The 24,375-nt window shown below is 36.5% G+C and overlaps 1 protein-coding gene across 4 annotated transcripts in view; it reads left to right on the top strand.

Moving 5' to 3' along the window:
- Positions 1 to 2,906: 2,906 nt before the first annotated feature.
- The window catches only part of KCNK10 (potassium two pore domain channel subfamily K member 10), a 170,331-nt gene continuing 148,862 nt past the window's right edge, over positions 2,907 to 24,375 (top strand). The window contains exon 1 of one of the 4 annotated variants that reach the window (XM_074289811.1): positions 2,907 to 3,526. Coding sequence is in view for 2 of the 4 variants with exons in the window: in XM_074289808.1 (XP_074145909.1) it covers positions 13,961 to 14,012 (52 nt within the window). In the remaining 2 variants the exon portion in view is untranslated. The other 3 variants (XM_074289810.1, XM_074289809.1, XM_074289808.1) reach the window with 3 other exon arrangements.

Raw genomic sequence — 24,375 nt, forward strand, 5'->3', positions numbered from 1 at the left:
CCAGCTTATAAAAGAAGCTCAAGAGGCTTTAAGAGAAGTTGAACTGACTTTAGCCAATGTGGTTGAAAGAGTCACTCAAAACCCTTTGGAAATATCAGTTTTTGCTACACAAAAGGCACCCACAGCAGTCCTTCATCAAGGAGACAGTGTGATAGAATAGGTGAACCTCCTAGCACAACCAGAACAAAGCCTTATTCCTTACCCAGTGCTTGTGGCTAGAATTTTATTAAAGTCCATTAAGCAAGCAGTACAATTATCTGGGATAAGACCTGACAAGATAAACACCTTTTATACCAATGCACAAATTAATGTATGCTGTGAAACCATCTTAGAGTGGCACATTTTATTAGCCATGGCTCCAAATTTTACACACGGGTCTCCATTAAAGATAACCAGGCTAATACATAATTGGTGATGGATTCTTGAAGAAAAGGTTTCTAAAGTTCTTCTCAAAGGACCAACAGATGCATCCAAACATAATATTTGCACTGTATACTCTCATGACTTAACTATAAAGAGAGTAGTCAGAACTGCTTTTTAGTCCACTCAGCAGAATGAATTGTATGCAATCATTCTAGCTTACTTATTATCCAGGAGATATAAATATAATATATGATTCAGCCTATTCAGTAGATGTGGTACAAAAAATTGCCACAGCCCAAATAAAATTTGTAGCTTCTGATATATATATATATCAGCTCTTAAAGGAACTTCAAGAACAAGTGAGAAAGCATCCAGGTAAGATTTATATCTTGCATATCCATTCTCATAGTGGATTTCCAGGTCCTATTTTTGATGGTAATTCAAAAGCAGATAGCCTTCTAACCTTGTTGGCCAATACTTCTTTATTTCAAGAAGTCCAAGAATCTCATTTTAAATATCCTCAGGCTGCTGGAGCTTTATGTTTACAATTTGGAATAACAAGAGAGGAAGCTAGGAGCATAGTAAAAGCCTGTATAGCCTGCATTCCTTTCCACCCTCCTACACTTCCTCCAGGGAAATCCTTATGGTTTGAGACCTAATGAAATTTGGCAAATGGATGTGGCCCATTATAAATCTTTTGGTCATCTGTCATTTATCTGTGTTGTTTTGACACTTTTTCAGGATTCATTTTTGCAGTGACAACAGCAAAAGAGACAGCCCGATTGGTCACTGAATTCCTTATACAAGCATTTGCAATTATGAGTGTGGCACAAGCAATAAAAACAGACAATGGACCTGCCTATACTTCTAAACATTTTGTCCACTTTTGTGCACAGTATGAGATTTTACACACCACTAGCATATCTTTTAATCCTCAAGGACAGGCAATAGTAGAGAGAAGAAACAGAGACATTAAGACACTCGTCCAAAAAAAAAAAAGGGGGGGGAGCCACAGGTAACCCTAGAGAACTACAAAATCTCACTCTTTATACTGTTAACTTCTTGATTTTTGACAAAGATGCACTGGCTCTGGCAGACAGGTTTTATAACCCACTGGAAGGACAGTGTCCCAGTGTGAGCAGCTCCACTGTCTTTAGATAATCGCCAGGTGATGTGGAGAGAAAGTGGTGAATGGAAGGGACCAGATAGGTTAACTGCTTGGGGGAGAAGGTTTGCTTGTATCTCCACAGATGGAGAAGGAATCAGATGGGTGCCAACGAGCTGTATTTGCCTTGTCCATTGGAGAGAGATGGAGCAGACCCTTGAAATGAAGGAGAAGACCCAAGAAACATCGGGCAGTTCCATCACTGATTGTGCCCACCACTGAAAGAGCCTGGCAGTTATGGAGTTTGACTCATGGACATCAAAAATTGTTGGAGTTCAAAATCCTCAGGAATCATTGGAATCCCTGAGACATGAAAAGATTGTTGTAGGACTTCAAAACCTTCAGGAATCACTGGATTCTCTGAGACATGATAAGATTGTTGTTGGACTTCTAAACCCTCAGGAATCATTGGATTCTCTGAGACATGATAAGACTATTGTAGGACTTCTAAACCCTCAGGAATCATTGGATTCTCTGAGACTTGATAAGACTATTGTAGGACTTCTAAACCCTCATGAATCATTGGATTCTCTGAGACATGATAAGACTATTGTAGTACTTCTAAACCCTCAGAAATCATTGGATTTTCTGAGAAATGATCAAACTGTTACAGGACTTCAAAAACTTGCAAGGATCATTGGATTCCCTGACACGTTAAGCAATGGACAATAAATTGGTTTTGGACTATCTCTTGGCTGCTGAAGAAGGTGATATGTGTGACTGTTGTTTACATATCCTCCTTCAAGGACTTCTGCAAATCATTTATAAGGCCATGTTGATTTATATTGCTTGTTATATCACTACTTGCATGTACAATTCATGTTTGTTACACCACATTAAGCCTGCCCTAGTTGTGAGGAGAGTCATCACTAATAGCCTGTGCATTATTGCTATGTGCTTGTGTAATACCTCCCATGCTGATGGGTTTGTGCATACCTGTTTCTAATAAGACCCTTCAGCCCAGAAACCCGATAGCAATCCCCACTTCCCTTTGGTGCTTTTCACCTCTCTTCCTGAGATGTCAGGGGGGAATGATCATCTCCTTTTTGGGGTTCTCACCTCCTTGAGAAATCAGGGATGGCATGACCCCCTGTGTTCTAAAACAAAAGAAAGTGGGATATTTAAGGGGCTGAAACTTTTGAGTCAATGCACTGGGGTGGGACAATCTAGCACTTGAGGCTAATTACTGATTGGACAATACTCTATAAAGCTTGGAAAATGGCCCTTCCCACTATCCTGTGCTGGCCCAATCATTTGGTATAAACAGAGAACTGTGGGAGGGACTAGGAAGTGCAGGGAGACTAGCTAGGATCAGTTCTGCAAGAAAGATGATGAGGTGAGGTTGCAGAGAGTCCACTCTCTTCACTTCTACCGCTAAAGACCAAGAATAAAGGCTTTTGCTTATCCTGACTCCTGCTGATTCTAAGGTACCTAGGGTGCTAATGCGGTCACCACACCATTGTAGGACAAATGCAATTTATGAAAGTGAAGTCACTGAGAAGAGCTTTGAAAAGCTATTAGGTTCTTAGTAGGTGCTAAGTTGGTACTTAACAATTCTCTAGCTCAGAATTCACACCTTTAGTTCAAATCTTTAAAAGGAGTTTGTGCATTGGCTGTAGGAGTTCCCATAAGCCCATTCTCTGGAAGGATAAAAGGAGGAAACATTGAGCCTGGAGAGCAGTCTGGATTGGAGATTCAGAGGAAGGATTCAGGAAGGAGGATTTGAGATTCTACCTTTGCTCTGGCTGGAGGCTCCAGAAGCCTCCCAAGAAACCTGCTCACAGAGTAAAGGATTTACATAAAAGAAACCTCCTCCCAGAGAATGATCTGCGAATGAGCTCCAGACAACAGGACACTATAATTTGGCTCCCAACGTGGGGAAAGGACTTACTCTGAGCCCTTCAGAGGAGCTAGCCTGGACTTGACATTTTGGCGCCTGAACAGGGACAGACACAATCCTGATATCATTGGAAAAGTCTCTCTGACCCAGAAATAAGCGTGAGTAACAAGGAAACTTTGTTAAAGAGCTAAAGTAGAATTTCAGTGAAATGGGGCAAATTTTTAGAAAACAGCCTTCTATTTCTGTTCAAAGAAAATGTTTAGAGAGCATTGTCAAGGTTATGAAAAGCCAAGGATTGATTGTGATTTTGGAGGCATTGACTGAACTTTTAAAAACTGTGCAGGTCATATGTCCTTGTTTTTCTCTGGAAAAAGAACTGGATTTAGATGAGTGGGAATTAGTAGGAGAGCAACTAGGTAAACAATTCCAAACCAAACTTAATTTGCAAAGATACACCTCATAGTACAATTTAATCCAAGTGGCTTTAAAAAGTGTTAGACTAAAAAAAAGGAAGAAAGAACAGGAGGGGGAGGTTCCAACTAAACTAGGTGAAAAGGATGAATCACATAACAATAAAGTTAAATACAATTCTGAGCAACAGGAGCAACAGGAAATTAGATAGGTTGACTGCCTGGGAAAGAGAGTTTTCTTGTATTTTAACAGACAGAAGGAAACAGATGGAAAAGGAATCAGATGGGTGCCAATGAGTCATATTCACCTTGTCCATCAGAGAGAGACAGAAAAAGAGAAAAACCTCAAAACAAAGGAGAAAATCTAAGAAACAACTGACACTGAAAAAGCATGGCTGAAAAGGAGACTGTTAAAGAACTTTAAAACCAGCAGGAATCATTGGATTTCCTAACACAAGATGAGATTATTGTAGGACTTTAAACTTGCAGGAATTATTGGATTTCTGGCACATGAACTAATGGACAATGGACTTATGGACATGTATAAATTCTCAATTTATGATTATTTAATCATGTTATTTGTTACATCACTTCTAGCATGTGTTATGTTACTATGTGTTTATGTAATTTATGTAATTATGTGTAATACCTCCCATATTGATGGATTTATGTTTCAAGGTCATGACCACCCTATGTTCTAAATCAAAAACAAGGGGGAGATGTTAGGTTCTTAGTAGGTGCTAAGTTGGTACTTAACAATTCTCTAGCTCAGAATTCACACCTTTAGTTCAAACCTTTAAAAGGAGTTCGTCCATTGGCTGTAGGAGTTCCCACAAGCCCATGGGAGTACCCACAAGCCCTTTCTCTGAGAGGATAAAAGGAGGCAACATTGAGCCTGGAGAGCAGTCTGGACTGGAGATTCAGAGCAAGGATTCAGGAAGGAAGATTTGAGATTCTACCTTTGCTCTGGCTGGAGGCTCCAGAAGCCTCCTAAGAAAACTGCTCACAGAGAAAAGGATTTACAGAAAAGAAACCTCCTCCCAGAGAATGATCCACAATGTCTAGAGACAACAGGACATTACAAAAAGCCATGGTGGATAATTTTCTATGTGATATGGTGCTTTGTACTTTCTGCATCTCTCTCTCTTATTGGTTTACAGTTGCTTCAAATTTTTTCATTTGGTTGAAAACTCTTATTCCTATTGAAATACAAAACACTTTGATTCCTATAAGTCAATTACTCTTTAGTATATGATTCTTATGGAATTCTTACAGATTCTTTCCTAAGGGCAACTTTTTATAAGGGATAGAATTGACAGTCTTTAAAGGAAGTGGAAGTGGAAAGAAGCCCATGTTAGGGAAAAAGAGTGCAAAAATGGGCAAGTATCTTACTTGAAGACTCACCTAGATTATTTAGTAATTTTGCTTGGGCCTTATGAAGTCAAACTTGCCTTTCAAGTACCAATAATGAATAATTTACATGAAGCAAATAGTAAAACCTAGTAATAAAATTTCTTTTTACTCTGTACTTCCTATTTAGTTGAACAAAGGATTAGTTTTTTTTAAAGTGTGCAACAGGGCAAATACTTTGCATATATTTTCATGAATAGTATAAATAAATAGAAATTAATTTATATAAAGAAGAGCAGTGATAAATTATGAAGCAACCTATGAGTATATGAATTATAATTGTAAGAAGTATACTATTCTCCATTTCTACCTAACAGTGAAAATACAAGAGGGAGAAGTTTAGAATAAGTGACAGAGTATCTTTGGAATAAATTTTGCTGAATATTGAAACACGCTGCTGAGATTTTGGAATTCTTTTTCCAAAAAAATTTGAGGTATATTTCACTTTCATATGTTTTGGATAGTTATAAACCTCCTCAGTAGAATAAACCTGAATTAGATAGTATCTTGACATGCTCTTTTCTAATTCTTCACATTAGAGCCTTATATTTCTGTTCCAAATCCTAGAACCCAAAACATTTGTCTGCTGAATCATGGGATGATATTAGATAGAAATAATTTTTAAGGGGCTTTCACATACCATATGTACAGTAAATAGCACAAAGATTTTAATCCAGGTTCTGTTTCCAAATCCAATGTTTTTCTATCATATCATGCTTAGTTGTCTTCTAAAAGCTCAAATTCATTTCATTTCAATTCCAAAAATATGTATTAAATACTTATTATGTATAACTGTCCTAGGCCCTATGAATATAAAGATAAAAAAGTCCCATCCTTCAAGGACTTAAATTATTGAGGAAATAAAAAATGAGCACAATAGGATAATGTAAGGCAATTTGAAGATAGGTAATTTCATTAATAACTAGTAGGATCAGGGTAGGTTTTTGAATCTTGAAAGAAGCTGAGCTTTTAGAAAGATCAGTATTAAAGTATTCCACAATGAATCAAAGATTTCCTGGTAAAAGTTCTCAAATTTTGTTTCCTTCAGTCACTTTAGTAAAATAATTTTGGCTAAGTACATAAAAAAGAAGCAAATGTATTTCAATTGATACTACAGAATGGCAGCTGATCAAATTTCAAACCCGGAAGCTTTCCTATTGGTCATATTCTCACAGGTTTTCATTGGTGGCCCAGTTGAAATACTTGCCAAAACTCTTATGCAGTAGGGCAGCCTAAGTGCTTTTAAAAATATTTGCCAGACAGAAATTCATTGTAAGTTACAACCAAAGATAAGTCCCTAAAAAACAGTTAAACTTCCTGGAGTGGTTTATAATTTTAAAACCAAATTATAGTTCAAATACGTTTTCCTATAATGATAAGAAAACAAGGCCTTACCCTTTATAGATAATGAACAACTAGATACATTTTTATGTTTTCCTTTTAGCAAAACACTATCTAAACATATTGGGCTGTTAGGTGGCACAGTGGATAGAGTTCAGGGTCTGAAGTCAGGAAGACTCGCTGAGTTCAAATCTGACTTCAGACACTAGCTGTGTGACTTTGAACAACTCACTTTACCCTGTTTGCCTCAATTTCCTCATCTGTAAAATGAGCTGGAGAACCATTCCAGTATCTTTGCCAAGAAAACCCCAAATAGGATTACAAAGACTCAAACATGACTGAAATGACTGAATTACAAAAATCTAAACATATCAATGTAGTGAATATTTATGAAGTTACTCACAAAACAATGAAACATGGCCACATTTAGGATGGATGAGTTGCAATAACAATCTTTTTCCAAGTGTCCATGAAAGAAGACTTGAATAAGAATGAATGGGACAAGCTAGGGGTATCAGAGTGGGTAAACTACATTTTATATGAGGCATTACATTATTATAATGACCAGATGTAACCACATATTTTCTCTTATGTAACTTACATATTTTCTCTTTACTTAAGTTATCATCAGCTTACTGTTGTTCTGTAAAATGACCTCTATGTTGGCTTGAAATATTGCTTCAGCAAAATATTTTAGAGCAAGACTAGCTTCTTTTACGAAGCCACTATAATTACCCACAGGGCAGTGATTTTGTCTGTGTACTTTTCCCCCTCCCTGTATAGTACATGGCACAGTGCCTTGAGCATTAGGTATTTAATGTTTTCTGAGTGACTGAATAAAAAATAACTTAGAAAGTAAAAGGTAGTTCCTGGTTATAAGACTTAAGTCATCTAGATATTTTTATTTCAATTTCTATGAAATCTGTATATTGCTTTCATTGATCCAGCATTAGAGAACTAAGTCACTGATATAAATGCAAAGTATCTGCCCACATAATATGCTAGTATTTGAATCTTCAAACCTGACTTCAAATCCTTATTTTGCCAATTACTATTTGTATGATTTTGGAAAAGTCCTTCCCCTCTTAAAGTCCCAGCTTCCTCAGTGAAATGGGGATAATAATGCTTGCTTTACTTATCTCTCAGAATTGTGAAAAAATATATTAAAGCACTATATTATATTCTTAGAATGATTTGGTGAGTGGTACACCAGGCCCATTTCTTGGTGTGTGTACTTTGCCGATGTGCCTCTAGTTTTTCAAAACCCCAAATTAGGATATATATATATATGTGTGTGTGTGTGTATGTGTATGTTTACATATACACATATATGCATACATATCATATGCTATATATACAAACATATGTGTATTATCTACATATACATATTTATACCTATAAACATGTTTGTAGATTCCAGTTGAAAAAATGAAGAAAGCATAGGAGTGATTAATGGTAAGAAAAATGTAGAAATTCTATGAGAAGAAAAAATATTTCTAGCACTATAGGATGAAGTTAACACTAGTATAAACCTCTATTGGTTTTATTATTAACTCTATTCATATATATACATGCAAGAACATATATAAAGATTTCAGAAAATGCTATTGAAAATCTTCTACAGCTTTTCAGAAGCAGCGTAGAGAAAGGTCAGGGTCAGGGAGGGCATGAGGGATTAGAATCCTTCATAAACTCCATCAGCATATGAATAAATCAAACCGATGCATCAAAAATCTTACTATCTCACACATACTTTGTTTTGATTTTTAACAAGTTAAATATAAAGCCTGATCAAGTTTTCTTTCCTCCCCCTCTTTCTTTTGTGTTTGCTGAAATAACATTGGACAGGAATCCCCAAAGCCTCTCCATCACTCTTTGGGAATTGCTTTCTTAGGAAATACTCCTGCCTCATCATTGCCATCATGTTAAATTCTGATCTGACTGAGCAGCTCATTATCATTCAGGCCATGTTTTCCCTGCACAGCAACCCCCTCTTTCTGTGTACACAAACCCAGGGCTGCAGTATTAGGGTTGAAATCGGGGGGAAGAAAGCAAACCAACTTCAAGAAAACTTGTCTTTCTAACTCAGACAGTAAAGATTACTGTTATTTTAGGGATTTCCCCCCTCTTAGATCAACACAACACATCAATTAAAGTGGTGCCGCAAATATTGATTTATTCTTGGTACAGAAGGTACTAAACTGCGGAAAAGACTTGGATGATTAGAAATAACTTCCTGAGAGGGATAGAGTTATTTAAATTGGGACTTCACCGAGGAGGATGCAAAACTCTGAGATCCTGGGAGCTTGAAAGAGAACTGCAGCTGCAGAAAGGCTGGGGGGACTCTTGGCTCCAGCACGCTTTGTTTTCCTACCGCATGAAGCCCAGGCAGCCTCTTTTCTTCTTTCCACAAGACTTAACACACCAGCAGCAATGACCATGGAACTTGCAGAACAGCTAGGGAAGAAATCATTCTGCATTGCATCTTTTTTAGATGTTATTACTCACTACAGACCACTACTTTCTTCTTACTTAGGGTAAGTGAAATTAAGTTACCAGTAACAAAAGGGGAGTGGGGAAGTGGGAATAAAAGGTGGAACAGAGGGAGGGAGGCAGCTGGGACAAGGGAGGAGGTAGGGAGAGTTCAAATAACAACAAAGGATGAGTCTCTTAAGTTATTGTTCTAATTCCCAGGGGGATTTGTACATTTCATTACATATACATATTTCAAGACTTGGATTTTATGTTCGTGATGTAAGGAGGCTAAGATTTATTTAATTCATTGCATGAAGTTGTCTGTTACAAACTTAGCTGAAGGAAAGATAGAGTTGGGAGGATCGGGAGGAGTTGGGGCAATGAATGATTTAGCAGAGTTAATGCCCAAGAAGAGAACAGAAAAATCATTTGCCAAATAAAGTAGGAACTTCTATGAATCTCTTATTCAGCAATCTGTTAGTGTCTTTTCAATTTTCCTCCTATCTATCCCAAATGAGTGACTCTCCTAAATTATGACTGCATGTTATGATGACTGTAAATTGCAGTAGATTCTTGGAAAGGATTTCTTATGAGTCTGAAACTTATTCTATGATACTAGATGACTTCCAAAGAACTTCCAACTTTATGATTACTTCTGCTCAGGCTCTAATTTGGTAGATAAATCTTTGGATCTTATTTTTGCCCTGGGCAATTTCTGCTTCTTCTCCTCCTCCTCCCCCCCCCCCCTCCTCCTCCTCCTCCTCCTCCTCCTCCTCCTCCTCCTCCTCCTCCTCCTCCTCCTCCTTCTTCCTTCTTCTTCTTCTTCTTCTTCTTCTTCTTCTTCTTCTTCTTCTTCTTCTTCTTCTTCTTCTTCTTCTTCTTCTTCTTCTTCTTCTTCTTCTTCTTCTTCTTCTTCTTCTTCTTCTTCTTCTTCTTCTTCTTCTTCTTCTTCTTCTTTTCTTCCTTTTTCTTTGTAATGGACACAAATAGTTTAGGATTCCAAGAGCCCAGGGTATCTAAATGGCAATATTCTTTATGCTAAAGAGAAAGAGAATCAAACGAAAACTTATTAGCAATTTCATAGTGTACAAAAAGTCATTCTGCATAGTCCCATGAGGTATACAGTATAGTTATCACTTCATTTTAGAGATGAGGAAATTGAGATTTAGAAAATGGAACAGACTTGCTTCCTAGGAAGTATTAGAACCAGCATTTGAATCTAAATTTCTTGATTGTTTATCCAATGCGCTTTTAACTCAACATATCAATGATGCATTGGTTGGCTCTCCATAGTCTACATCAACTTATTTTTCTATAACCCATCACACTAATGGCCAGCATTCCAGTTCCCATCAGTTCTTTCCTTCTATTTATCTGACATTGCTTTCTTTTTCCTCTGGGTTGATATCCTGACATAGGTGAAATAATTAGCTGGATTCCATACTCTGCACAGGGACAATAAGGACACTGGAAGATGGAGAGATGGAGGGGAATAGGAATTTAATATTCTTCTAAAGGATCTCTGGAACAGCCCTTTTGAATGTGAGCATAGGATCTATACATATCAATATAATAGTAGATTGTGCTTTTTTTACATAATAATCTCTCATGTTTTCAAAGTACTTTAAGATATGGAAAGGGGAATAGATAGGGCACTTGAATTAAGAGGATGGCTCAGTAGCATGAAAACAAAGTGCTTTTGCCACAACACTCCTGTAAGATAGATAGTATAAGCATTGCTACCTATATTTTATAAAGGAAGAAATTAAGGTACAGAGGGGTGAAATGAATCATCCAGGTTACATGGATAGTAAGTAATGAGCTAGAATCAAAACTCAAATCTAAGTTTTCCTACTCTGAATTTAATTTTCTTTCTGTTATGCTATTGCCATATCTATTTCCTAATTGCCAATGAAATTCTCCATCTCATCATAGATTCACAAGCTAGAAGATGATGGAGATACTAGTCCAAACACTTCTTTCTACAGATGAAGGAAATGAGGCCTAGAGAGATTTCCTCTTGATGAGGTTACTCAGAGAAGAACCCATATTTGAATTCTGTGATTTGCATTCTAAATCCAAATCCAACCCTAGTATTCCATCAAGAGGTGACAGGCCAACAATCATAATATCTCTAGATCAGGAGTTCTTGACATGGTATGTGGGACTTTATTTTTCTTAATATTTTGATAATTGTACTTCAGTATAACCAGTTCATTTTATAATCCTGTCTTTTCATTTTATGTATTTAATAACATTCTCAAAAATGGTCCAAACAGTTCACTTAGATTGTCAAAAGTATTTCCATTTTACATAAAAGATTAAAAACTCTTGCCATAAACACTTTTTGACTCCAACATGGGGAGCTAGTTTGAATCCAACCTGATGTTAAATGACAAAGTACAGATTGGGGTGAGCTTCTGAGAGAATATTTTTTCTGGTCAGAGTTAGAAAGCTGAGTGTCTCACTTGGGATTTATAAAAAAAGAGAAAATCCAAGGTTAACACAAAGCTTCTCAGCAGCCTCTAGAGTCCCATCAGAGAGATATAAGAATGAAGAAGAGAATGATTTTCTGTAAATAAACAAAATAACCAACAGAAGCCTGTGCAGCACACTTACTTAGGAGTTAAATAGCTTGGCTTCAAAGCTCAGATCAATGACTTGCTAGTTAGGTGACCACTTGCAGCACTGGATTTCCTTAATTGAGAGATGGGATTAAATGATCTCTACAATTCCTTCCAGTTTGAGTATCCTTTAAGAGACTTTAAGAAATTAGTCTCAGGACCCCATATCCATCTTTAAATACTTCCCTCTTCATGTAATGGATAAAATAGGAATATGGACTGGACCTGTGATTTCATTGATAGAGCAATCTCCTTGATAAGTACAATTTTATTAAGGCAAACTTGAGAGCCTTAAAGAATTGCCTAACACACTGTGAGGTTAAGTGACTACAGCAGGGTCAAACAATCAGGATGTGTTTGAGGTGGAACTTGAAGCGGTTTTCTGAGTCCAGCTCTCTATCCCTTACGCAAAGCTGCCTCTCATTCAAGAGACTGCTTATAAATAGAATTCCTTCCCCAGCTCCCCCAGTGAATAATCTATCAAATTCATAGATTAGAGTTAGAAAAGACTTTAGAGATTACCCAGTTCAACAAGATCATTTTTTCACTTTCAAGAGAGGCTTTTTCAGAAGTCGAGGCCTCACCACCTTCTCCCAACAGGACACCCACTCAACCTTTGCCATCATATACTTGGCTTTACGTTGTGACAGTGGAACAGAATGTTACAGCGGGTGCCAAATGTCCTGTCGAGTTCTGCTCAGGGAAGCAAAAGATGATGACCTACAAGGAGGAAATGTATAAGAACCATCAGTTCCTGGGGCAGGAACCTCCACTACTGTGTTGGAGCCAGCTGGAGCCGTTGATACCTGGGGTAGCCAGGCTGTTGAGAACTCCTCTCCTGCCCGAGTTTTGTTTTTTTTTTTTTTTTCCCCCTCTCTAACTCCCCTCCCTGTCCTTAAGGTGAAGCAATCCTAGCCATATGGTATGTAGCTTGGGAAGGGAGTTTGAGCTGCGTCTAGGGAGAGAGGCTTCCCTAAGCGGTTAGAGAGGGAGAGAGAGAGAGATCACGCCCGCCAGATATGGGAGTAGTCTCAGCAAACAAAAGGCTTATGGATTTCTTCTGGTCTCCTTCGAAAGAGGGAGGTGGAGAAATTCTAACCACCAACCCGAGTAAGGAAATAGGAGCAAGAGGGGCTTGAGGTGGAGGAGAGTTAGGGGGATTGGGACAGAATCCATCGCAAAGAGGTTATCCCAAGGAAGGGCGTCTTCTCTTGCTGCTGCGGCTGCTTCCACCAGCCAGCCAAGCGTGTCTCCGACTGACTGCAAACTCCGCCTAACAATACCGCATCCTCCTCCTCCTCCTTCTTCCTCTTCCACTCAGCCGAGAGATCCAAGCCAGTAAGTAGATATAGTTTCCGGACTCCAGGCAGCCCGCAATCTCTCTAATTCTCAGTGTCTCTAGTCCAGTCTCCTTCACTCCGCTACGAACTTCTCTCCCTTCTAAATGCACACAAGACACGGGCTCTCCCCTTCGCCTCTCCCACGACCTTCCCTTTACAAGTTATCAAATAGCTCCCTTAGTTAAAAATGAGGAGCGCTTAGTTTGGCGAACTCCCTCCAAAGCTAACGTGCCTTTCCTCTCAGCTAAATGGGCTGCTGCCACTGCCACTACTACTATTGCTGCTGCCGCCGGTGATGGTGATGCTGCTGCTGCATTTAGCCGGGATGGTCTCCCTTCTCCTCCCCTTCCCCTTTCACCAGCCCAGTGCTGCACCGCCTCCTGCGACCTCCCCAAAGTGGGGGCTGGTGCAGCTCTTTGCGCTAAGGCTGTTTAATGGCTGGTGCCGAGGATGCTGGGCGGGTATAGTTTAGATGTGCCGTGGGTGTAGTGGTGGAGAAGGAAGGGGCTTCCGAGCGCGGACTGCATTTGTGCTAGTCAGTGTGCCAGGCTGACGTGCGCATGTATGTGTGTGCTCACACGCCTTCGATATGTGTAGTAATACTGCAGTGGGCTTCTCCCTCTCACTATCCTCTGAGCACATGGACTAGACCATCTGGGCTGCAGAACCTCGCACCTGACGGGATCACATTTTGGATCAGTCTGTCTTATCTTACTGGGGTCTTCCTCTCTAACAATCCCCCAGCTAGATCTTACTTTTGATTCCTTTCAGGGTGCAGCTGCTCTTTACACATACAACTAAAATTAGTGAATCCTTCTCTAGTTCCTTCTTATCGTATATATATATTTTCTTGGTGGGCTTTCCCTGAGGTTGCTGAGCCAAATCAATCCAGGCTTTTCTATCATTTGAAATTAATTCGTTGGTCTGCAGCACTGAGGCAGAGAAGTTGGGGACCTTATTTCATTTTCTCTCCCTTTTCGGGCAACGGAGCAATGAAATTTCCAATCGAGACTCCAAGAAAACAGGTGAACTGGGATCCTCAAGGTTGGTGTTTCTTACTTTTCACTCCCTCTTCCACAACTCCTCTCTCTCTTTCCTAGTGATTGGTGACAGCATGCGGATTTGGAGTAATCTTTTCTCCATGTGCCCTACTCCGCGAGTAGAAGGAACCTTGCTCTTGTCAGTGTGTGTCTTTAAGCTTGAAAATGCTCTTGGGAATCGCGGAGCAGGTGGGGGAAGGAGGCAGGAGTGTATTCATTCTGAAAATCGACACTACTATTATAGGTATTTTTAAGTTCTGGGGTTTAAAATATACATATTTTATAGATGAATTACTCAGAGATATAGAAGGCTAGTTGAATAAAATGCAGCAAAATATATAATGATGGTTGTATTAAAATATATTATTTAAAAAAATTTTTTTTCGAGCGAGCCCTTATGGCTCCTTTGTTTCTGGTGATCTTTGTCTCTCTGGTAAATGGGTGGTATACTTACTTGGAGTCAGATGTGGCTGTCTGCCTAGCGTGTCCTTAGTGGGAAAGGTATCCTGGCAGCAAGCAGAGATTAAAAAAAAAATTTGCTGTAACATTTCCCTCAGGGATGGCTCATGGCTCAGAACCCGTTATATAATGGAGCCCAAAGGGACCCTTCCAAGTCTTGACTCAATCTTATTAATGTTGGAGCAGTGATTACTATACTCTTACTTTGACTACCTCTCCAGTTCCACTCAGGAAAGATAAGATAGGGTGGGGCGTAGAAAGGAAATATGTACTCAGCAACTGCTACTACTGAGGTTGGAAAATGCTTCTTCAGCCCAAGAGGGAAAGGGTAAAAACACATTTGTGTTTGATAAGTATGGGAAACTGTTCCTGAAATTAGCCATACAGATGTTTAATCTCCTCCTAAGTGATTAGTATGGGAACGGAACAAGTTAAAGCCATATGTCCAGTTTTGCATCAAGAATGCTCTTTAATAGTTCTCCCAGGGAAGTCTGAAAGATGACATAATCTAGACAATTAGTCTGTATTCCAGGTCTAAATTTGTGTTTGGTGTGTGCAGCAGTGCTGGCTTTTTGTTGTTTGTTTTTCCCACCATGTAAAAGTGCATTTCCACTTTCCTCCAGAAGGGAGGTAAAAAGGAAAGTATTCATTTTTTCAACAAATGTCTCATGAACTGAGTGATATTGCTTTCTTTACACCAACTCCTCTGGAAGCTTAATAAACTGCAACCTGACAATTGATCTTCAAATCTATCCTGGAAATAAGAATGTGTCTTTTAAAATACATTTATAAACAATCAATGTCTTATATGTTCATACAATATTAAGAAATACAGTTGAATTCTTATAGTATCTCACACATGGTGAATGCTGAATAAATGTTTATTGACCAGTCACTCAGTGGAGTAGATATAAATTCCATTTTATATATTCAGAAACAGATTATAAATAGGATGCTTATATTCCTCCAGCAATATTTGTGAATATACATAGAAATTAACATATTTGTATAAATATTGATATATTATAGCATATAATCATAACACATTAAATTATTCAAATGTTATATGAATATGAATGTTATGTTTATATGCTATATAATATTGACACTACATATAGAATCTATTTACAATATAAATATATAACCATATATCTATCAATCTATGTATATGTGCACGTGTATATATACTAACACACACATCTCACCAAAGGTGAGCTTGGTGGGAAATAAATGGTAGGCCATAGGTAGGCAACTTTTCTGCAGCGGCACATTCCAGAGCTCTAACTTCAGTTGGGTGAATAGCCCCTTTTCCTAGGACACTGAAATTTCGAAGGTTCAAAACTTTACTGTGCAGTTTTAGTCTTTGACAGCACTTTAACTTCTTTAAGAGAAAATATCAAGAATCAATAATTAAATTAGGAAGGTTAAAAAAAATTATCATTACTTCTATTCCTTTCTCTTCCTTCTCCTCCCTACTCATGAGCTGCAACTATATAACAGAAAAAAATCTCCTCTGGTTCTCCTTTTTCTTTCTTCTTCCCAGGAACTGACTTGCACAGCCATAGACTTCCAGAGTCCAGCAGTCTCCTTCTTCTGACTGATTTGAGAGGATTTAGTAATAATTGCCTAAGGTGTTATTTTGTATTCTTTCTCTAGAGGCAAACCTTGCTAGTAACAGTTTTGTCATACTCAGCTTTCATTCACTTGTAGTTGTTCAGTTGTTTTCAGAGGTGTCTAACTCATTGTGATTCCACATGGAGTTTTCTTGACAAAGATATTGGAGTGGCTTACTATTTCTTTCTTCAGCTCATTTTACAGATGAAGAAACTGAGGCAAAGAGACATAAGTGACTTACCCAGGGTCATAAAGCTAGAAAGTGTCTGAAGCCAGATTTGAATTTAGGAAGATGAGTCTTTCTGATTCCAGAACCACTATCTACAGAGCCACTTAACTAAACTTCATTCATTTACTCCATTGTAAAGTGAGGGTGAATAAAATGAGTGAGGTGTGGTGTTTTTGCATTTCAAGGAGTAAAGAGGATAAGCAGAATCATTTTTGCTTAACCAAGTCATGGTTTCAGTGGCAAAGGCCTATCAAAGACACTCAGGGGATAAATTCCTGGGAAACTCAGTTTTCTAGCATTCAGAATTCTCAGAGGACTGAAGTGGAAACAGATGGTCATAAAGAGAGGAAAACTGGTAGATCAGTGATACAGGTTTTGTTTTTTGCTTCAACTAAATTAAACTAAAAATGGCTCCCTTGTCACTTTTTGCATAAATAACAATATCATAAAATAAAACAATAATATCATAAAATAATCAATAAACCAGTCAATAGACAGGCCACCTACTGTACTGTGAATACAAAGGTAAAAATGAAAACATTCCTGGGAACTTGTATTCTTTTGGGGGAGACAGTAGTATCTAAATGTGTATATACAAAACAAAGAGAGAGTTGTTTGTTTTTGGTATAAGGATCTCCCAGTTGAGGAAACTCTCCCTACTAATTCAGGCTGTCAATTTTTACACAACCTATAGTCATAGAGAGATGCCTAGAACATTGAGAAGTTAAAAGGTTTGCTCAAAGTTATACAATGGGAATATGTCCATGGTAGAGCAGGAATCCTATTCTTCCTGGTTTCAAGGATACATTTTATAAAGGCATACATCGTTTTATTGCACTTTGTTTTATTGCACTTTGCAGATATTGAGTTTTTTAAAAAAACAAATTGAAGATTTGTAGCAACCCTGTGTTGAGCAAGTCTATCAGTGCTATTTTTCCAACAGCAAATGTTCACATATTGTCTCTAACACATTTTGGTAATTCTCACAATATTTCAAAATTTTTATTATGATTATATCTGTTATGATGATCTGTTACTTTTGATGTTATTATTGTAATTGTTTTGGGGCATCATGAGCCACACTCATATAAGATAGTGAACTTAATTAGCTACAAAATGTGTGTCTTCTCACTGTTCTATTGGTTTCCCTATTCCATGAAATACAATAGTGTTAACATTAGGACAATTAATATGTCTCCATTGGTCTCTAAGAGTTCAAGTGAAAGAAAGAGTTCACCGATGCATCAAAATTCATTGTTGTCTTATTTTAAGAAATTGTCACCAAAATGTTCATCAATTACCACCCTGATTGGTCAACAGCCATAAACATTGAGTTAATACCCTCCATTATCAAAAAAAATTATGACTAACAAAGGGCTCAGATGATGAATAGCCTTTTTTATCTATGATATATTTTTAAAGAAAGGTATGTACATTGGGTTTTTTTATTATAGCTTTTCATTTACAAGATATATGCATGGGTAATTTTTCAGCATTGACAATTGCAAAACCTTTTCCAATTTTTCCCCTCCTTACCCCCACTCTCTCCCCCAGATGGCAGGTAGACCTACATTTTTTTTTAAAGATATAATATGCTTAAACACTTAGTAGACTGCAGCAGGGTATAACATTAATTTTTTCATTTTATTTTATTTTTAATAATAATAGCCTTTTATTTTTCAAAATACATGCAAAGATAGTTTTCAACATTCACTCTCGCAAAACCTTGTTAAATATTAACTTTTATATGCACTGGGATGCCAAAAAATTCTCATGAGTGTTTTATTGTGGTGGTCTGGAACCAAATCCACAGTATCTCTGAGATATGCCTGTACTCCTGTCTATGGTGCCCCTCTACAAGACATATACAAAATAAATGCAAGGTAAATACTAGGGTAGGGCGAGTAGATAGCTACTATCTAGCAACAGTGTATATATAGAGAAGAGGACAAATGGAAGAAATACTGTGGAGGTAGAAACGATAAGATTATGACATCTGTTACTTCTTTTTGTAGGAAATCATCGATCTATCTGCCCTTTCAAATTTTTTTTCCTTTATGAAATTTATTTAATGGTTAAGAAACAAGTTCTAGGGAGTAGAGCAACGTTATGATATATTGAAAAGAACATTGCATGCACTCATGCTTAGAGAGTACTTGAATTTTATCCTGTATCCACTAATTTACCATATGACCTTAGGCAAATTACTTTCTTTCTCTAAGTTTCAGTTTCCTCATCTGTCATTTAAGGCAAACCCCAATGTAGCAATCTCTAAATTAATTCCAAGTCCAATATTCTATGATTTTCAGTTGCTGTATCAGCTATTGTTTGAAAAAATATAATATGATTGTTGAGAAATTGAATTGAATTGAACTAAGACATGGTGGCAATCATATACTTTATAGAATTATGTACTAATTATGATATTTTGTTTATAGCCCTATTGCCTGACAATTTAATAGCACAAAATGAATGCAATTTGAGAACAGATTGACTTTGATTGCACTTAGGTGAATTAAGTGAAGTACCGTCAAGTAGCTTAGATGTCAAAATCAGACTTAAATTTAAATTTATTATTCTTTCATAAGGTCCTGGCCTTCTTCAATATCTATAAAATTAAAATTGCCCCCAAGTCTTCTGCAAGCCTTTTATAGCAGAACTTAAAAAAAATCATAATGATGTCCTTTTGATGTTGCACTTTGGCCAATGTCTTCTGCTTGAAAATGGATAGACTGACTACAATGGCTGTCTTTCACCTCTGTTAGTGAAGTTCAACAAGTTTTATTCTGTCCCTTAAGTTAAAATGAACAAGATATTGGATATTGGATGAGACATTAGAGCGGGATGGGATCTTGGGAATCATGTAAGCTGAATCCATCATTTTGTGATTAAAAAACTGAAGCCTACTTATTTCTAAAATATATAATTAACTCAAATTTATAAGAATTCAAGCCATTCTCCAATTGATAAATGGTTAAAGGATATGAACAGGCAATTTTCAGATGAAGAAATTAAAACCATTTCTAGTCATATGAAAAGGTGCTCTAAATCACTATTGATCAGAGAAATGCAAATTAAGACAATACTAAGGTACTACTACACACGTCTCAGATTGGCTAAAATGACAGAAAAAGATAGTGATGAACGTTGGAAGGGGTATGGGAAAACTGGGACACTAATGCTTTGTTAGTGGAGTTGTGAACTGATTCAACCATTCTGGAGAGCAATTTGGAATTATACCCAAAGAGCTATCAAGCTGTGCTTACCTTTTGATCTGGAAGTTTTTCTACTGGGTTTATATCCCAAAGAGATCTTAAAGGAGGGAAAGGGACTCATATGTGCAAAAATGTTTGTGGCAGCCCTTTTTCTAGTGGCTAGAAACTGGAAACTGAGTGGATGCCCATCAGTTGGAGAATGGCTGAAGAAGTTTGGATATATGAAAGTGATGGAATATTATTGTTCTATAAGAAATGATCATAAAGATGATTTCAGAGAAACCTGGAGGGACTTATATGAATTGATGCTAAGTGAAATGAGTAGAACCAGGAAATCATTGTACACAGCAATAGCAAGATTATATGATGATCAATTCTGGATGTGGCTCTTTTCAACAATGAGGTGATTCTGGCTAGTTCCAATGATCTTGCGATCTTGTGGACCCAGAGAGAGGACTATAGGGATTGAGTGTAGATAACAACATAGGTTTTTCACTCTTTTTGTTATTGTTTGCTTCCATTTTATTTTCTCCTTTTTGATTTGATTTTTCTTGGGCAGCATAATTGTGGAAATATGTATGGAAGAATTGCACATATTTACCATATATTGGATTAATTGCTGTCTAAGGGAGGAGGTAGAGGGAAGGGAGGAAGAAAAACAATTTGGAACACAAGGTTTTGCAAGGATGAATCTTGGAAATTATGCATATGTTTTGAAAATAAAAAGCTTTAATAAAAAATTTTGAAAAAAAACCTGAAGTCTAGAAAGGTCAAGTGGTTACAAATCACACAGCTAGTGGCAGAACAAAAAACTTGAACTCAGTTTTTCTGATTTCCTACTCAAGTGTTCTTTCCATTGGATCAGTCTTCTCAATGAATAATGTGACTGCAAGTAAGGAAAAAGAAAGGGGTTTATAAAGAACAATAACAGAAAAGGACAGAGTCGCAGAAGTCTCTTATGTTAAAATGATGCATTCAGTATGCTTCAAGTTCTCTGGAATTCTCAGATAACAGTTCTTAAAATCATCATATTTATGTTTGAAAATCTGGCACTGAAAAGGCTGTAAAAGAGGTTAGCAGATCTCCCCTGTGCAAACATATGCTTAGTATTCAGTTAATAGACAGGTCCATATTTTCACCTAGGATTGAAGAATTTATTAGCTATTCCATTCTTGTGAAGAAACATGGCAAAGTCTAGGTAGCTAGGCTAAACATTGATCTATTTTTGGGAGGGGGTAGATTTGAGACATTTATGAACTATTCTATTTTTGTAGAAAAATATGGCAAAGATTAGATGGCTAATCCTGGATTTCTTTTAAAAGGGGCATTCTTATTTTACATTGTAAAAGGGTACTCAAAGGGGACATGTTGGAAGAAACAATGATAAAGCATAATCCTCTTTCCCTAGGGAGTTTAAACTGTTTTACTAGTTTAGGAAGAATAATTCTGTAGTACATAATCTGTGAGTTTAGAGAATGTATTTCCTATTCTGAGAGCCAGAATGAATATGCTTAAATTGAAGCAAATTATTTTGTTGTACCAACTTTTAAATTTCCTCTTGCTTTATTTTGACTTTTCCCTTTTCATTTTTTAAAATGTTGGTTGTTTGTTTTCCCTCTTTTTAGCATATTAGCTAATAAAATGTCTTATCTATTTTATTAGATTTTTTAAAAGCTCCTAATTTTCTTACTTCAGTGCCTATTTCTTTTCAATTTTGTTTATTTCTTCTTTGATTTTTCATAATTTCTATTTTTGCGTTTGGAATTTTTAAACTTATTGCTTGTCTAGTTCTTTTAGTGGCATTCCCAATTCATTTATTTGTTTTTTCTTTTATTTGTTAGAATATGTAGAGAGATAAATTTCTTCCTAAGGTTGCTTTCACTGTATTCCAAATGTTTTGGTTTATTTTCTCACTATTGTAATTTTAAAAAACATTATTTGTTGTTGTTATGCTTTGTTTTGACTTGCTAATTAATTATATCATTTAGCTTCCATTTAAGTGTAAATCCTGTCTTCAAATGATTTTATTGATCAAAATTTTATTTCATTGTGATCAGTAAAGAAAGAATTGAATATTTTTGCTTTTTCTGCCTTTTTTCTGAGTTTTTTTAATGTCCTGGAATGTGGTCTTTTTGTATAAGTGCTATGCATATTTGAGAAAAAACACATATATCATTTTATATTTCTATTTAATAATCACCAGAGATCTATTATATATAGTTTTTCTAAAATTTTATTCCTCTTTAGCTTCTTTCCTATTTACCGTTTTGTTTGATTTATGTTGGTCATAATAGAAGGACATATTGATTCTCAACTATATAGCTTTTTTATTTCTCACTGTAATTCAATTAACTTTTTCTTTAAGCATTTAGATTCTGTGGTAATGGGTGTATATATATTAAATATTTGTGTTATTCTATTACCTATGGTTTCTTCCAGTATCATATAGTTTTCCTATTTATCTCTTCTATTATTCTATTTTTGTTACTACCTACATCTTTCAACACTAACTGTATATGTGTAACCTTTCCTTTACTATTTCTCTCTGCCACTTCCTCTATGTTTTCATGTTCTTTTCACACAACCTTATAATTGAGAGTAAATTGTTAATCTGCCTACCCCCTTCTTACCTAGTATATTCCAATTTTCTTCCCTATTCTTCTCTTTTAAAACAAACATAACAAAATGAAACCATACCTAGGTCTTCTTTGTCTCACTTAACTTCCTCTGTGAGCCTTGACAATATTAGCATTTTCAAGAGATTTTACTCCATCTTATAATATATGCAGTTCATCATCATTTTAGGACCTTCTAGTTGCTCAAATGTATTTTTCATTCTAGGTTTCATTTGATTCCTATGTTTGTATTTTACAGTTTCTATTCTACTCTTGTCTTTTTATCAGGAAATCTCTAACTTTACAACAGATGTATTTTCCTCTTGTACAACAATATTTGGTTTTGTTGGTAAAGCGTGCTTGGCTGCAAATTTTACTTTGTGTTTTTTTGGAATATTATATTCCAAGATTTCCCCTCCCCTTACAACAGTTGTTCTTTCAAACATCTGAAAAATTCAAGTTATCCAAAAGTGGAATAGACTGCCTTTAGAGGTGATCTTCACTGGAGATCTTCAAGCAGAGGCTAGATACTGTTTGCTGAATATGCTGTAGAGGAGATTCTTTTCATGTATGGGTTGCCTTAGAGAGCCATTTAAGATTCCTAGCAATTCTCAAATTCTCTGATTCTTTAAAGTCTTTTGTGATGCTAACTGTGGTCCCTTGGTACTTGAACACTTCTTTTTGGTTGTTCATAGTAATTTTTTTTTTTTTGTCTTTGATTTGGAAACTGGATATGTAATATTACATTCCTAAGTGTTTTCAGTTTGAGGTTTCTTTTAGGAGGTGATTGACAAATTCTTTCCATTTTGATTTTTCATTCTGATTCTAATAGATCTGGACAATTTCTGTGATGGTTTTTTGAAATATGGTATATAGAAGTTTTTGTTTAGTTATAACTTTTAGACAGTTCGGTGATCCTTAATCTATTCTTATTTGACCTGTTTTCTGAGTCTGTTATTTTTGAGAATAGGTTCTCTACTTTTATTTTACTTTTTTTATACTAATATTTCATTTTGCCTCATGAAGTCATTGATTTGTTTGGTTCATTCTGTTTTTTTCCAGGAGTCCATTACTTGGGTAAGTTTTTCTATTATCTGTTCTAAGCTATTTAGACAGGTCCATATTTTCACCTAGGATTGAAGAATTTATTAGCTATTCCATTCTTGTGAAGAAACATGGCAAAGTCTAGGTAGCTAGGCTAAACATTGATCTATTTTTGGGAGGGGGTAGATTTGAGACAATATTTCAATATTTCCTGTCTGAACTCTCATTTCCTTTTCATTTATCTCTTGCTTCATTTCTTTGGGTCACTCTTTTAATCATTGTGGCTAAACCATTTCCTTCTATTTTTAAAAAATAGTTATAGTACTTTTATTCTGGGTTTATGTCTTAAACTTCTCTCATCCCATTTAAAATTTTTATTTCGTTTTTTTCTGTTTAGTCATACTTCTAGTGTCAGTTTTTAGATTTAAAATCTTGTACTCCTGTGTCAATTTTTTTCAGACATTTTTGGGAGGTTTGATCCCCCCCCCACTTCCTTGTACTGCTCCCCCATGTATTCTGGTTGCTATTTTCATTGACAATTCAGATGAAGTGCCTTGCATCAGGGCCCTACCTATCCTGTACCTCACTGCCTCTTCTGTCTCAATCTGCTGGTCCATTGTGGATTCTGCCTTTGGCCAGTTCTTGTCTTCTCTTTAAATGATTCCCATGTCAGGATTTTATTCTATGTCTTACTGGGATCTTGAGGAGGCTAAGTATGATGCTAAAAATCACATTGGTTTCAGACCTCCTACAAATCCACTTCTCATTCCTCACCAGGTTCTTGTGCTTAGGCATGCAGTTGACCCTTCTGCCACAGCTCTTAGTGCTCCATGGAGTGCATTTCCAAGCCCTGACTTCCTACCCAGTTTTCTCTTGTCATAAACTACTAATGTTTGTTGAATTGTTTTGAGGGAAAATTCTAGAGTAATTATCATAAACTATGATTATTTTTCTCATATAATGCTGCTCTAATTATAAATTTTTACATGACAATTTATGATTTGCAAAACCTTTTATATTTGTTATCTCATTTGATCCTCGTAGCATCTTTGTGGAGTTGGTAGTACATAAATTACTATCTCCATTTTATTAATAATGAAATTCAATATGTTCAATTTAATTTAATAACCATTTATCAATATCGATTATGTGCCACATTCTGTGTTAAGTACTAGGATCTATAGGCTCAGT

The sequence above is a fragment of the Sminthopsis crassicaudata genome, chromosome 2 (genome assembly GCF_048593235.1).
Source record: "Sminthopsis crassicaudata isolate SCR6 chromosome 2, ASM4859323v1, whole genome shotgun sequence".
In the NCBI taxonomy this organism is placed as follows: Eukaryota; Metazoa; Chordata; class Mammalia; order Dasyuromorphia; family Dasyuridae; genus Sminthopsis; species Sminthopsis crassicaudata.